At 38.5% G+C, this 16,097-nt stretch overlaps 1 protein-coding gene across 1 annotated transcript; it reads right to left on the bottom strand.

Annotated features, from left to right (window-relative positions):
- Nucleotides 1-321: 321 nt before the first annotated feature.
- Nucleotides 322-10,846, bottom strand: LOC145402625 (protein AATF-like). The gene is made up of 9 exons (XM_080274618.1): nt 10,750-10,846; nt 9,165-9,564; nt 7,296-7,540; nt 6,561-6,745; nt 5,619-5,698; nt 5,127-5,285; nt 4,325-4,520; nt 2,985-3,191; nt 322-581 (listed from the first exon to the last, which is right to left on the bottom strand). Exons 1-9 carry the CDS (start codon nt 10,832-10,834, stop codon nt 450-452), a joined length of 1,689 nt encoding a protein of 562 aa, XP_080130744.1. The 5' UTR covers nt 10,835-10,846; the 3' UTR covers nt 322-449.
- Nucleotides 10,847-16,097: the final 5,251 nt, after the last annotated feature.

The following is a 16,097-nucleotide window of genomic DNA, read 5'->3' as shown; positions in this document are numbered from 1 at the left end:
AGTTTTCAGTTGGTCATACACAGAAAGCCATTTTGAACACAATGGTGTAAGAGTTTACATGTTTTCCATAACACCAAAGATAAAGATTTTTATTACAGGCTGTCCTCATTTGTATGTCAGAGATATTTTTTAAATATCACAACTTCCCTACAACTGATACTAAATTAGGGGAACCTGACTAATCATGTTCATAGGTAGCAAGCTTAAATAAGCAAATTTTCTGGAAAGTACTGCCAACTTAACCAGAATGTTCAAAAAGGCAGCTTATAATGAGACTCACTGTAAAGTACAGTACTTCTAAAGCTGATCAACCAAGTATGAGCAACACACCTTCCTAGTTTAGCCTATTTTAGACTCATAAAGATGGGAATGAGAAAACCATAAAACAGTAAAAATTTAATTTCTCTAACAATAAAACCTAAAGTATATCCTAACAAATTCCAGTGTCACTATGAAGGTTCGGTGTCTTGGGCCCTATGACTGGACTTGCCAAAGAGTGAGGAGAAGAGTGTGTTGATGGCAGCATCATCCATCTCAGGGGGTTTACAGGGTGCCAGGTACTGTTGCAATTTGCTCATCACCTGCAACACAGATCAATACACCAATGCCTTGAGTAATGTATTAAAAAACCATTTTTTTTTTTGTCTAAACATGGTAGGTTCTGTGACTTCTACCAGAAACATGATCACAAAGAGCTATAGCACTAAGCAGTGTAACTCTAGCTGAGTGTAGTCAACATCATAATACTGTACATTATACAGTACCATATTCTCACCTTAACTTTACTGCACATACCTTATTTTCTTATGCATAACTAAGCTCATTTAATGATAGGTGATGTTAAAAATCTAGCCATACTATGTGGCTGGCACTGCTAGTGAGGAAGTATGTTTAATTACCATGTTATCTTGGGGAGCTGCCATGGTAGCATTCAGGCGCCTCACATTGGCTAGGTTAGGATGACATGTAATATCTACTGACTCCCACAGTTTATATGGGCACTTAAGGTAACATTACAGCACATTTGGCCCCTAACAATATTACCCTATTTTCTTTTGCACAACCAAGCTCCTTTGACAAGAAGTTATGTGAAAAAAAAACTGATTCTGTGATGGGAATTGCAAGAGAGGAAGTGTGCTAGTTGCCATTACGCGTTGGGTGTTAGCACAGCAACATAGATGCCTTACACCATTCTGGCTGAGTGACGTGTATGTTGTCCACTGATTCCCATAGTTTATATACATGACCTATGTACTCAAGCTAACAACTTAAGTTACTGTTTATATTAAAGTACAAAAAATTGGTGCTGTACAGGTATATTATTTGTCTGCTGGCAAAATATTTATGGTTATTTTATGGAAATGTAAGAGAAAATGGGTGACTAGCCTAGTAGCCTGATCCAAGTAGGTCAATATAGTGGTTTTTCATTACCTGTCATAACTATACCATTTTGGTTAACACGGTAAACTACCAGAAGAGGCAGCCATGTTACTCAAGACATTGGTGTCACTGTGCAAGCAACCTCATCTCCCTAATCTAAAAAAATAAATTTCAGCCTATCCATCTACCTACTGCCAGATGCATGGGTTATGAGTTCTTCTAGGGTGGAACAATGGCCAAAGCAAAAATCACTTTCCCTCCTCCCACCATTCCATGCTCCCTTTCCATTAATAAATAGTAATACAAACTTAAAATTTGGTTTCATAAATTATCTGAACATCATTAAATATGCCACATACAATACAGGCTGCAATGATGAAGTGCAACACCAAAGTAATGCATTTCTTGACCTATTTGTACAGTTTTGGCAAAGTATACAAAGCTGTGGGTATCAAGAAGTCAAACTTTCCTTTTGCCAGCTCTCCATTATTAAAACACAAACAAGGCACTCATAAAGCAATCAGAAAGCAATGTACGATTATTGTCTGGCAACCGTTAATCTGTAATATCGCATCATATATACGAAAAAGATGCAAATTAGGTCCAGTCATTAAGCCAAACCAGTCCAATCATTAAACCAATCCAATCGCAACACTATCAGTTGTAAAGCAAAGTTTACAGGTACAGTCTGGTCTGCGTTACAATTAAATCATCATCATCGTCATTTTCCACTCGAGGGCAGGAGGAGGTAGGGTGCAGAAAGCAAGGAGAGAGATCATGAGAGAGAGAACTAATCAACAGCATACCAAATGAAATGGTCCACATGCTCACTCATGCACTCTTGAAGACCCCAAAATCCACACACACATGCACTTCATATTACCTACCTATTAGTCAATCAGATGACTGTCATATTAAAAAAATATATATACAAATACAAAAATTTAAAAAGTGCTAAACCCTCATTGTGTGCTCCTCCAAACAAGATTCATCCAATAAACTCAGTCCCCTGTCAGTTCCCAAGCCTCACAACTTCTATACCTCACTTATACCTCACTTTCTCACACACTCACTTACAATATCAATCAACCTTCTTGGCCCCCACACCTTCTCCCACCTTCAAATTCACATATATCCTTTTCATCACCCCTATCACATGAAGTGGGAAATAAAGTAGTTTAAGAAGCATGGTGGAGATGTTATCATAGCTTTACATGAAACACAAGCACCGAACCAAAAAAGCATGGGAAGTGTCAGTCCCCCGAATATCAAATCCCCCTAACATGTTATGCCTGAATAATCAAGAGTGACAGCAATGAAAAAGGACTGACAGAGAAAATATGCAGACTACATAGAACAAAAAAATTACAAAATTATTAGCCTATGTAGCCTAAGTGTTAAGATGGTTGATAATGATAAAACAGATGGAAGTATTTTTAAATGATACTGGAAGAACCACATGAAAAAATGGTTATAAACTGGGAAAGAAAAATACTGTATGCAAGTAATACTGAGAAGCCACTTTGCTGATAGGTATTCTACTCGTTAGAGTTAATATCAACCGCACAAACTAGCTACTGTATATACAAACAAAAACAACTCACCTCATATCTGATTTTTCTTCCTTTGCTTGCCTTTGTGTCAACTTTCCTCTTTGCTTTCCGCCTAAGGTTTTGAATTTCAATCCACTTGCGGGACACATCATGCATGTTGTCAGAAAGTGCCACCTTTGACTTCAGCACTTCCTCCAGGGACCTCATGTAGAAGTCAGTGTCATCAAAAATTTCTGGATCATATTCCTCACTTCCTGACTGTAGGTTAAGAAAGAATGATGCTGAGTAATATCATACCTTATTAGTTTCTCAATAATCTATATACTGTATAGTACTTTATAAAAATGTTATTTATGACTTACAACAGCCACCTTGTACATGCCCGGCATCAAAGGGGATTTCCACTATACAGTATACATTTAAGCTATGTTTCACAGGTTCTGAAGGTAAGTCGGTGCATGGGATGAACTTGGAGCGCATGTATGAGAATGACACAGCTTATTCTACTGGACTGGCAGTGATATGAGTTACAAGGACTATATACATCAGAGACATGTGAATGACAGTTTATACTACTGGGCTGGCAATGATACGAGTTACAGGGACTACATACATCAGAGACAGAAGACAGACATGGTCTGAACATAAGAGAATACATGTTTGGATATTCTACTGCACCCTCTTACACATCCACCCCATGTGGAATCAAACCCAGGTCTGGATGACTGATAAAAACACATTACCAGCCTAACTGACAAAGGCTCAATACATCATCATGACACATACAGAACTATCATCTTTTCATATTTTCAGTCTAAGTACTGGTAAAATCTATGAAAGGGAGAAGGAGAGAAAATCTTAAAAGAACTGAGGCACTTTGAACTTGCACAACTGACCAACAGCTGCAAGGTTGGTGGAATTAAATCCTTTGTAAGGCTCTCAGTGCCTAGCTGAAGTGTTCAGTTTCCTGCTGTCATCTGGGTTCATGTTCAAAGGAACCTGGGGCAACAACCATGACCATCATCCTTACTCACATATTAACACACATACCAGTCAGTGCACTTCGTTATTACATCCACCTTGTACACCAATCATACTGCCAGACTCCTTGTCATTCATATTACAGTATCCTTATAACTGGTTGCTGTTGTTTTTCATGTGACCCCACACTCAACTCAGTATGAACCCAGTGAACTGCAGGCTGAAGTTACCCTTCTGTAGTCCACCATTTAACTTTTGGAAGACAGGAAGGGAGACCAGAGACATTTGCATAACCTGCTCGCTGAGCCACCCAGTAATACTGGTGCCATCATGTGAAGGCGTTCTTCTCCAGCACCAAATGACTCTCTCATACATTAACTTGAAAAATGAGCAACCACCATAATGCTGACCTGTGTTTGTGAGGATGGTGGTTTGCCAAGGACCTGGTATGTGGCACCCCTGGTAGTGCCGGTGAGTTGTGTCCGCCGCACCAGCTGCTCTCGATTGGCTAGGATGTTGTTGATTTGCTGCAGTGCTGACACTTCAAACCCACTGAACTTGTTGGTTGAGCTCTGGCTTGACAGAAGCTTTGTCTTTTCATACCATCTGTCAGAAACATAGAAAAATTATTAGTTGCACAGTTCAATTTCACATCTTTTAACTGAATAACAACATTATGCACTACTGAACTAATATCAAGACTGCATGAGTTGATGGCATACAAAATACTGACACATAATAAACTACTGTAAGCTACAAAAAATTTAATATTCTGATGATGAAACTACAGTACATATAGTGCACAAAAATTAAACTTGCTCATTTTCATCAACAAATACACAGGTTTCTAATTATTAAAATGATGTATCTATCTACAATATATACCTAGGCTGTTCCCCCAAGGAAAGGGAGGTAGCCAAGACAGGACGACACACTCCCACTTTACTCATCCACACACACACATTTACTCATATCTTAGCCCCAATGAAAATAATTACAGTACATACCGTATTTTTAACTAAACACGACTACAATTTCAATATTATTTACAATTCAGACCTAGAAACTCGTTATGTTTCATTTCATTTATAAAGGCTCCAACGTGCTTCCATGCCAGTCAAGAGCCGCCATTACGTAAGGAAGGTTGACGCATGCAAAAACTCGTATGTATAATTCATTTCTTTGAGATGCAAAGCAGAGTGGGTAACATACTTGCTGATGGTGTGATCCCTGAAGGGCAACATGGCAGCATGTCTCTTGCTAAGCACCTCCTCACCCTCCTCTAGACTCAACTTCCTCTTCACACCACCATCACCACCATCATCTGATGCCTCCTCTTCCTCATCCTCACTACTAGTTATCTCCTCGTCACTGTGAAGAAAGAAAAATATGCCTCAGGAATTAAAAAAGAAGAGAAGAGAAGAGAAAAGACTTGACAAGAAGAGATATTAAAATAAAAATTATATCATACAGGCAAGTTCACTTATTTACTTCCTTTTAGGAAAGTTAGCAGGTGGTCAAGTGTAGTAAAGCTGGGCTGTCAATCTGACTGGTAACCAAGGAGACATGACATGCCAACTTCATATACATGGGTCACTGAATTCTGTATGGTATAATCCAGAAATGGTACTGTATTCAAGTTGTTGGAATGACCCAGTTCTATCAAGTGAAAAGACACCAACTATAGTCTAAACTTTACTGTACCTTTCAGTGCCAGTGTCAAACTTTGGCTTCTTGCCCGTTATGATGTGGCGTGTTTCAGAGTTCTGTTTCAATAGCAGCTCCTGAGGTAAAGAAGTAGTGTCTGTAGTCATTTATTCTGAACTAAAACATCCAACATCACAATGCTATCCAAAACTTGCCAAAATCTTCATTTCACTTTCAACATTCCTACCCTTTACTCAACCCCAAACCAGTAATGAGATACCTGTGCTAAAAACATCAGTCATAAGCCCAACCCAATTTCAGAACAGGGAAATTAAAGAAATGTGATTATGAGTATTTAGTGACAAACTTACTCCTTCATCCACTGTATTAAAATTACTCTAACCTCATGTCCAACACGTTTCTATAGTACAAATCGTTTTTACTACGGTATACACTCAAAACGGTCAGTAAAGAAATTAATTAACTTAGTACGGAAAGTTTACATTAATACAGTTTGCTTCCACTTATGTGCGTGAAATCTGAGGAGTTTTGGGGAAGGGGTCCATTATCCCGGGAAGCTGGGAGGTGCCACAGCCAATGAGTGTTTGCAGGTGTGCTAACACCTATAACATGCTGGGCAGTACTTCCCCCTCCCCCCCCACCTTCCCTTATTCATTATGACAAACTGAAATATTATGTGCTTGCCTATCATTGCTTAAAACATTCTATGGGTTATTATGCCTTAAATTAGACTCCTGTCTGATCAAAATAATTTTCCCCAAAGGTTTATTATTTGTCCAGTACCATATGGAATTACTGTAGTCCAGTATGGCTGTATTGTCTGATCTAATTATCATACTAGACACTACTGTATATAAATAACATACAAGAGAATGCTAGTGTAAAATGCAAAATAAATTACCAAGTATGAGGTGTTACAAAGTCTCCTAAGCAACTTAACATATGGGCCCAATGACCTTCACAGCAACAGCCACACACCTGAAGCGACAGCAAGGTGGAGAGGAGATGTCGTGCAGCAGACTTGGCTGCCTGGAGATTCTTTTTGTAGTTTGGGTCCCTCTGCTGCAGGAATAGCTTGAATGTGTCATGCTGAGGCAGTTGATTGGATGCTGATAATACCTTCTGCAGACCTATCCGGCCCTCAAACAAGGAATCGTATATTGCTGTGGGAGAAGTTTTAGGTTACAGTGATAACACATCCGGCCCTCAAATGAGAAGACATATATCACTGTGGGAGAATTTTAAAGTTACAGTAATAGCCAGTTTGAAGTTGGCAACCTCTTACAAGGAGTAGGGGCTCAAGGCTGTCAGGAAACTTAAGTGTTCCAGGTGGCATTAAATGACTAAAACAATTTCTGTATACCAGTAATATTTTTGTGATGTCAGCTCTACCTCTGGACATATTTATAGTTCTGACAACTTTGTATTTTCTCTCTCTCTCTCTCTCTTTTTTTTTTTTTTTTTAATCCTACCTCACCCCATCTTTAGGTTGGAAAAAGGGTCAGGAGGGCACTGATAATGATGATGATGATGATGATGTGTAGAACCCCTACGCCTGGCTCCCTTAACCTAGAACATTTAAGTGTAGGTAAGCAGCCTACAACCAGTTGTAGGGAAAATGTGTATAGCAATACTTTGCAGCACATTATGACTGTCTGTGCATGTTGTACATACCAATGTCTATTAATCTAAGCTACATGTCATCACTCTTACCAAGCTGGTTCTTCACTGCCTGGCCCTTTGCAACTTCCTCTGACTGGTCAAGGCTGCTAAATTTCTTCACTGACCCTTCTGTTTTGTCTTTTGACTCGTCACCTATGTCACCATCATCATCCTCATCCTCATCCTCTTCACTGTCATCCTTTTCCTTGTCTGCATCATCTTCACTGTCATCATCATCATCCTCATCTTCATGTACATCATCAGCAAATTTGCTAAAGTCACCATCATCGACAAATCTGAAATTTAACATTTCATTTTGGATACCAAATGTTCTGTATTTTTCTCTGTGGTCAGAACAACAACTACAGTATGAAAGATGATGAAAGGGGTAAACGTAGTAACATCTTATCACTAGTTGCATCTCGACAATATTTGTAGTGTTTTATTTCCCTCTAGTTGTACATCCCACTATTCTGATGATACCACTCACAAAAACCTTCAAATAGTTAAGGTATACTAACCATACTCAACAATGAGTCAACAAAACCCACTTCCACTCCATACAATACTGTATTCATCTAATAACTGATCACTTCTCCATGGATCTCTGCAATAGACTCCTTATCTATTTAAAAGGTAACTTGTTTTCGCTGTCCTCACTTTCTTGCACCTCCCTGTGGGCAATGTTTGTCACAAGAGAACATTGGTTCACTGCATCTGACAGCCCTTCAAGGTCAGTTGCTTGCATTCAGTAGACAAGTCTGCTCAACCAGACAGCCCAACAACAACAACTGCACTCACTCTCAATTACCTTTCAAGCTTCAGTAACAACTGAAAGTGAGGGAATTAGCGTACTATCATGCAGCATTTTCTTTGCTCCCACATTTACATTTCTACATCTTGTCACTCCTTTCAAAGTTCCTGCAGCTCTCCTTCTTTGCTATGCTCTTTCACAGAATTCAATCTCTATGCAAATAGTTGGTGAATGGCTACCACTGACACTAGGAGGTACCGTAATACCATGAGGATCATATGTGGCTACAGTCTTGGTAACATTCTTACTCTCAGGCAGGAAACATTCAGCCATCAGTACACAGAGTCTAAGTCCATGCTGGAAATCATACTCTTACAAATCATATTATATATCTCAGATTTCTTTTTCCCAGCAGTTTCCAGCAACTGTAGGATGTAGCTACAGTAATTAGCTGTTTGGGGGGCTTGATTTAGCTTTCAGTAAATTGAAAAATCAGCTGTGTCAATAGAAAAATCAGCTGTACCATGAGCAATCTCATTATGGGAATCCCTATGAGGAAGAGCGGATTCATTTAACTGACTGAATGAAATACTTTACTCAGTACCAGCAGTATAATGGTATATAGTACTGTAAGCTTTCAGTCCATGAAAAAAAATCAGCTGTACCAAGACCAATCTCATTATAGGGATCCCTTAGAGGAAGCATGGTTTCATTTAACTGACTGATGATATTGCTACTTTACTTGATACTAGAAACATATACAGTACTGTACACTAAACTAGTAATCCTCTACCAAGGTTAACATTTCTCCCTTACTAATAATGTATGGTACCGTAGTATATAAAAGACATTATATCAATATTCTATGGCATTTGCTCTAATACACTGTAAATATCTGTATGCAACAGCAATTTGGTGATTATGATCCTGATAAACCCTTTAGGTCTATGCAATATTCACTCCCATAGTTTTTGCCTGGGAAGTTAATGATTTTGCCCAATATTACATACTGTACAATATTTGGTTTGAAATGAAGTAAAGATCTTCAACTCTGATCTTAGGTACATTATAAACACAACACTACAGCCATCCTGCAAATACGGTCACTTGCTATTAAAGAGGTACTGAGCAAGACAGGCACCAGATGCATTCCTGTCAATACTTACGTGAAGCCTGAAGACTCAGCCTTTGACTGCTGTGTATGATGCTCTTCTTCATCTTCATTCTTGTGGCTATAATCATCCTCATACTCTACACCCTCTTCATCTATGCTCTCATTTTCACTTTCCTCATCACCATCATCCTCTTCTTCATCACCCTTCTCTTCTTCACCATTATCATCTTCCTCATTTTCATCCTTTACGAGAAAATACTTGGTTAACTCTGGATCAAACTCGACTTCATTCTTCTTCTTCAAATCCTTGCGTAACACCTTCTTGCCCTTATAGCGTGGGTCCTTCTCTGCCTGTAATGCTGCACTCCGGGCTCGTAGTTTGCTGACTGGGTACTGGTGGGCCTGTCCTCGCTCACCCTCTTGCAGTGTGTCCACAACTTCTGCATTTGTGTCTGAAATCAATCAAACTCCCTGTGGTAATCAATGAAAAGTAAAGCTACCTACTGACATAGTAAAATGTTTTTGAAGGAATGCTTTAAATCAATTCAAATCAGTATGTGCACACTCTGTCAGTTCTAACAATGATACACTATATGCTGGCATGGTACCGTAATAAATCCATCCATCACATGATAGAAATTATCTCAAACAAAAGCCATTATAACACTCATTGGTCTCAAATGTATATTTAGTATACAATGGAATTTTTTTGTACAATAAATTCATGGAGTTTTATATCTATTGTACAAATTATCTGAGAAATTAAATCACTCATGTTCTTCTCTCAACTTCTCTCAACTTTATTTCTCTTAGAAATTTTGTGCTTGTTTACTCTCATCCCAAACACAAGGCACCATTTTCATTAGTATATACCGTACCTACTATTTAGTCAGACAAGTGGGGATAGCGTAGGTTAGATAACTTATTAATGAACCATTAGAAAATGAAGTACCCGGTAATAAAAATACATACTGTAAATAAAAAATAATCTCCCCAAGCTAGGACCAATGGACCATATATAGCTCTGTTGTGCAAGGACATCTCTAGACCACAACATCTCTCACCAGAAATACGCTACTCTAGTGTGGACTCAAACTGCCAACCCTACGGTCATATAGCACAAGCACTACCACTGAGCTGTTCTGGAACCATGTGGTAAGGAGTAAATGTTTCAGTTTTAGTTACAAAACTTTTTCTTAAAATGGTCAAATCCACAAAGGTAGTCCCTAAAATTTACCACTCTTAAAGTATACCCTTCCTCATTCATAATTCACCAGCATGGGGAAGAGTTAATTCATGTTTCTCCCTCCAAGGTTAACGTCTGGACATGCAAAGGACCTAATATGATGTGATACTGATTGGATCTACCGTAATGCTTACCAGCGACAGATCGCCCCGTGAAAATGGTCAACAAAACTATACAGTAAGCTATACAAATGAAACGATTGCTAATGATGACTCTCTGAAGAGCTCTTTGAAATTGAAACTGCAGGGCATCCTCACTGAGTATCAGTACAACTCATACACTACTTCATAAAACAACTTTGCCATTAGGGCTGGCCATTGGAGTTTCTAGCTCAGTTTTCTTACATGATCCAGTACACTGACGATATTTATGAACATCTAACCCTACTCACCTTGATTACCTTCCTCATCAACATTAAATGAGGCCCCTGGATGCAGAAGGAACTTTTCAACGTAGGATTTTAGTGCATTAGACATCTCCACCTGCGTGTTTCTATCTCACCCTCAGAAAAGGTAAACAAAGGGAAACGTGTCCATATTCGAGTTTCACATTTTCTGGCGCATCATTTTACTTAACAAGTAATTATAGGGTAATTTTCTGAAGCTAAATTCCGTAGTTTTAAATTTTATTACCCAAGAAGGGAGAGATTTAACAATAAAAAAGGAAGTGTTACGCAAAAATAGCACCTTTAAAAACACTTGATAAAACTTGAAGTAAGAAGCCACATACTGCCATCTTGCAACTCCAACATAATAGCCCCCACCTTACATGCATGAGCTTAATTATGGTCTCTAAGCTTAATAAGTCATGGTCAGCCATAAAACTTAGATGAAAATATGTGCATTTATTGTTCCTGTATTTTACCTCTATGTTGTTGTATTATTTAGTCTTTGTTATCCATATTAAACATGAAAAACTTACGGACTACTGTACATGGACCAAAAAGTAGTTCATTTGGGAACTTCTTGACTTCTTTGCTGAATTAAATTATCCCCAGAGTTAGTGGCTGATGAAAGTAAAGCCCTTGTCCCAGCCATCCTGTGTTATTTAAATAACAACTAAACCTACGTGTTTTAAAGAAATTGAAACCCTGTATAAATGAACTGTATCATAGTAAGTCTTTTAAAGCTTAACTATAAGCTACAATGTCTTCTGCATGAAAAACCTCTTGTGTAAGATCTGATCATAGTATTCTCTGTTACACAACCTCCTCAATAATCTTTCGTTAATGGAAACTGTCTAACATCTAGTCTTATACAGTACTGTAATACCCCTAACACATACGCCATGGCTAGCCAAAATCAAGAAAAGGGAGTACCTGGTAATTACGGTATAAACTTTCACTCACAACACTATGAAAATGTAATTACGGTATAAACTTTCACTCACAACACTATGAAAATGTAATTACGGTATAAACTTTCACTCACAACACTATGAAAATGTAATTACGGTATAAACTTTCACTCACAACACTATGAAAATGTAATTACGGTATAAACTTTCACTCACAACACTATGAAAATGTAATTACGGTATAAACTTTTACTCACAACACTATGAAAATGTTATTAGACACCAAGTGTAATTCTATTCCCATATCCTAATTCCTTCCAAAAAGCATCCAGTCTGTTCTAAAACATACTGACATCTTGGGCTGTACAGTACAACATATTCAGGAAGACTGTTCCACCAACTGACTACTCTTTGTTAGATGAATTTAGGTCTCATTTGGAGTGCATTCCTTTGTTTATTCATCTCAAGGCTGTGTCCTCTTCTTTAGTCTTTTGTCAAAAATGAATAATTTATATCTATCAATATGTTTGTTTCTTTGTAATTTTGATAAACTTCCACCAGCCCCTTGATTCATTAACCATATACTGTACATTACCAAAAGCTAATAGCATTACATTAATGGAAGATAACTGACAGCAGCTCTCCTTGTGGCATGATCTTGAGCCAATTTCCTGCTCAGTCTCCTAGCCCAGAGGTCTTCACACAGGGCTTTACTCCCCATCTACCTCATTCAACAGTTTTATTGGCAGATAGGTGATCAAAGAATGGGTGGTAAAGAACTGTTTATTAAATATCTACATCACTCCTCATCCTGCTTCTGGCTCTTTGTATTGTATGAGCAGCTGGGTACAGGCAAAACTTTCTCAATACAGTACAACAAATAAAATTAAATAAGTAAAACCCTCATGGTATCCTTATGTTACACTTGGTAATGATTCCACACATCATTTTGTTAATATGACAGGTTTAACTTCACCAGGCTGTGAGCGAATAAGAGGATACAAGCATTAGCAGTCACTAGATGGGAGCAGATAATGAAGTGTATAAAATGGGAAGCGTACACTGATATTTAATTTACCAAAGGGAGGGGAGGGGTGGTCTGCTGACATATGGTGCATATTAATCTTGCCATTAAACTGGTTCCACTAAATTATGATGGAGAGGCTTCAGTTATTATCTAACCAGACACTGATATTTGGGTATAAAAATGTACACTGCTCCGTATGAATGGAGTGACATCAGCCACTAATAAGACTACTGGTTATCTCATCTACATTTGGGACTGCTGAATTAACACTTGGTAACATGGGAAGCTTTTAACAAAGTTCTGAAAGCTTAAAGGTCAGATAAGTTTTCAAAAATGGCAGGTTTGGGACAAAAGAACATATCTGAGTTCAAATTCTAAAAGTGGAAAGCTTCATATAATCCCTGAGATACACTGTGCAATACATAACTGCACAATAGACGAGAAAATCCTCAATCCTCAAATCAGTTCTCGATTACCACTGAAATAAACCATAATTGTGTGTGTGTGTGTGTGTGTGTGTGTGTGTGTGTGTGTGTGTACTAACTCTTGGAAACTAGAGAAAACTAAACTGATAAGCAATCTCTCCAAACTCCTTCCCTCAGTACAAGATTTGCTATCTCAGTCTCTCTATTGGTACCCAAATTGACATTACTGTACATAAAGCATGAATGGTGAGCCTCTGGGATACATTTATAATATATGCATGCAAATGGTGATGATTGTGAGAAACATGAGCTATGCACTAGGGAAATTTACAAAATACCCCTTTCTCATAGTCTCTTCTTATACTCAAACATAGGTTTCATCAAAGACCTGTTAATTTTTCATCTGCACAAAACCTTATTTCTGCCACAAGTGCTGGCATACCATACCCCTTAATATACAGCTCACCATTGAATACAAGATCATTGACTACAAAGTATCACTACCTGCATATACTTTCCAGTCACTTAAGGTTCAGATAATTATGACATCAATAACAGCAATATTGCACTCAGCACTAACTGCCCACTGAAAAAAAAATTTATGTCCCAAGGCTCAACATAAGGTTCCACATCCTCATATCAGAATCCTTGAGGCGAATGGAAACTTGAATTCTGTTATATTCTTTACTCCTATCTTACCTGCTATACAATTAAAAACTGAATATCAAAATAAATCTTCACTATGAAATTGTTACTACATAGACAACAAAAATACATTGCCCATCTAGAACTATCCCACAGACCTATAATTTTAAAATCTGGATAATTCCTCACTGTCAATATTAACCAAGTAAGATCAACTGTAATTTCCTACATTAAACCAAACCATATGTGCTCCCTATGTGTCAGCAAGTGGGTTGGTAGAGGGTTAGTGCCCCTCCCTATAAAACAAATAACTCAGAGTCAAATGGCCACCCCTTATGGGATTATGGCATCTGGCAATAAATAAATATAAATTCTAAATGGAAGTATGAAAGGTGTATGATTGATCTCAGTTCATTATGACAACAGAATGGGTAAAACTCAGCAAGAGGAAAAAGGAAAACAAACTGAACATATCAAATGCCTAGTGCAATGGCCCACAAGCTGATTCACTCATCTAATCAAACTGTCCTCTTGATTACAATGATGAAAATTTACCATAAAAACTTGGCATCAAGCCAAACTTGTTTATTCATCATCATCATCACCATCATCTAATCCTGTGTTCCCTAACTTAATTATTAAAGAAAAATAAATAAAAATGTTAAAAGAATTTATGCAAAGACTGCTCACCGAAACTTCTGGATAATCTGAGCAAATTGATCATGTAAAAACAATCAAGACTATAGTTATTTCACTGTAACTTGGTCCATACTTTGTAGCTAACTTCATGTAGTTCAGTGGCAGAAAAAGGCAATGTTACAGCTCTTCACCCTTTCCACAGCACTTCATAACCAATATCCTGATGTCAATCAACCGATACAACTCAGCATTCAAGATGGGGTGATAACAATTATAGACCATGTTATGAGTACAAAGAATATAGTATCACCAACTTTGATGTATGAGCACCCCATGGCTAATGGTCGATTCTCCATGACATACGAGGTCTGCTCAGAAAGAATCTGACAGGCTAAAAAAAAATAAACAGCTAACCTGCTGAACTAGGACATTAACCCTCCCTCAAAGTAGGCCCCTTCTAACTTGACACACATAGCCTGGCATTCTTCCCATTGCCTGAAAATTTTTTCAAAGTTGATTTTCGGTATCTCCTGCAGGTGCTTCATTGCATACATCACAATCTCTTCTCTCGTCTGAAATCGAGAACACTTCAGTGAAGTATTGAGCCTGGGAAATAACCAAAAGTCGCATGGAGAGATGTCTGGCGAGTAGGGAGCCTACTGGACTTGTGAGATGTTATGCTTGGCCAAAAATTCCTAACAGTTGAGAAGAATGAACAGGGGTGTTGTCATGGTGCAGCTCCCAATTTGCCGCTTTCCCTGGTCTCTTCCACCGAACTGTCATGACAATGGCAGTTAACGTCGACGTGGTGATGTATGTTGACAGTCTGACCTCCTGGTGCCCATTCATGATGCACACCGTGGTTTTCGAAAGAAAAAAATGTCAACATGTGAGTGCATTTCACCATGCTGCAGACCTGTCATGTTTATTTTGGGCCGAAGCGACCCTGCATGCTTCCAATGGGATGACCATGCTCTGGTTTCCGGGCTGTCCCCATACACCCAAGTCTCTTCTCCAGTAATAACAGTCTTCAGAAAGTCTGGATCACGATTTGCACACTCCAACACATCTTGACCAACATTCATCATTGAAAAATCATGAATGCAAAAAAGCATTTTTTTTTTTTTTTTTTTTTTTTAATGCATGGGAGAAGGAACCAAAGGCAAGGAACCCACAAACTATTCCTTCCAGGAACAAAACCAGTACAACTGAGAGCCAAATTCAAGATCCGTTCGAGATGCCTGGACACTGTGTTTGAAAGACTGGCAATCATGGGAAATAGGAAATACAGAGTTGCCCTGTTGCATAAATGGACTGGGAGTAATGGTTAACTCTTGCATTAGAGAGTTCAACAGAAAAGGAATGAGAGCTTGTTGCTAGACAGGTGCTATGCGCCTGTTGCAGTGGTGGAAGGGTGCAAGCAGATAGTTCAGAGGAGCAGTGGCCATTGAAGTAGCAAAAGAAGAGAGATAAAGCTGCAACAGTGCAGCAAAGAGGCAGAGGTTGAGGGGGAACCAGTAAGAAAAGGAGAAAACCAACAGTAGAAAGAACATTGGGATAAGCGTGTCAAGTCAGAAGGGACCAACTTTGAGGGGGATTAGTGTCCTAGCTCAACAGGTTAGCTACATATTCTCTTAGAGCCAAAGGTCAAATACTTTGTAAACAGACTTCATAAATGAAAAATCTCCTGAAACCTCTCAGGGATAT

Source organism: Coenobita brevimanus, chromosome 58 (assembly GCF_032717465.1).
Source record: "Coenobita brevimanus isolate Jiangsu-jjx chromosome 58, ASM3271746v2, whole genome shotgun sequence".
Classification (NCBI taxonomy): Eukaryota; Metazoa; Arthropoda; class Malacostraca; order Decapoda; family Coenobitidae; genus Coenobita; species Coenobita brevimanus.
Note: the sequence above shows the minus strand (reverse complement) of the source record. Positions and strands in the feature narration are given on the sequence as shown.

Excerpts from the sequence above, each read along its gene's own strand:
- LOC145402625 (XM_080274618.1), bottom strand. The coding sequence starts at position 10,834 with ATGTCTAATGCACTAAAATCCTACGTTGAAAAGTTCCTTCTGCATCCA. Across the intron at positions 5,699-6,560 it reads CCACCTTGCTGTCGCTTCAG|GAGCTGCTATTGAAACAGAA; the intron begins GTGTGTGGCTGT and ends TCTTTACCTCAG. Across the intron at positions 4,521-5,126 it reads AGGGATCACACCATCAGCAA|ATGGTATGAAAAGACAAAGC; the intron begins GTATGTTACCCA and ends TGTTTCTGACAG.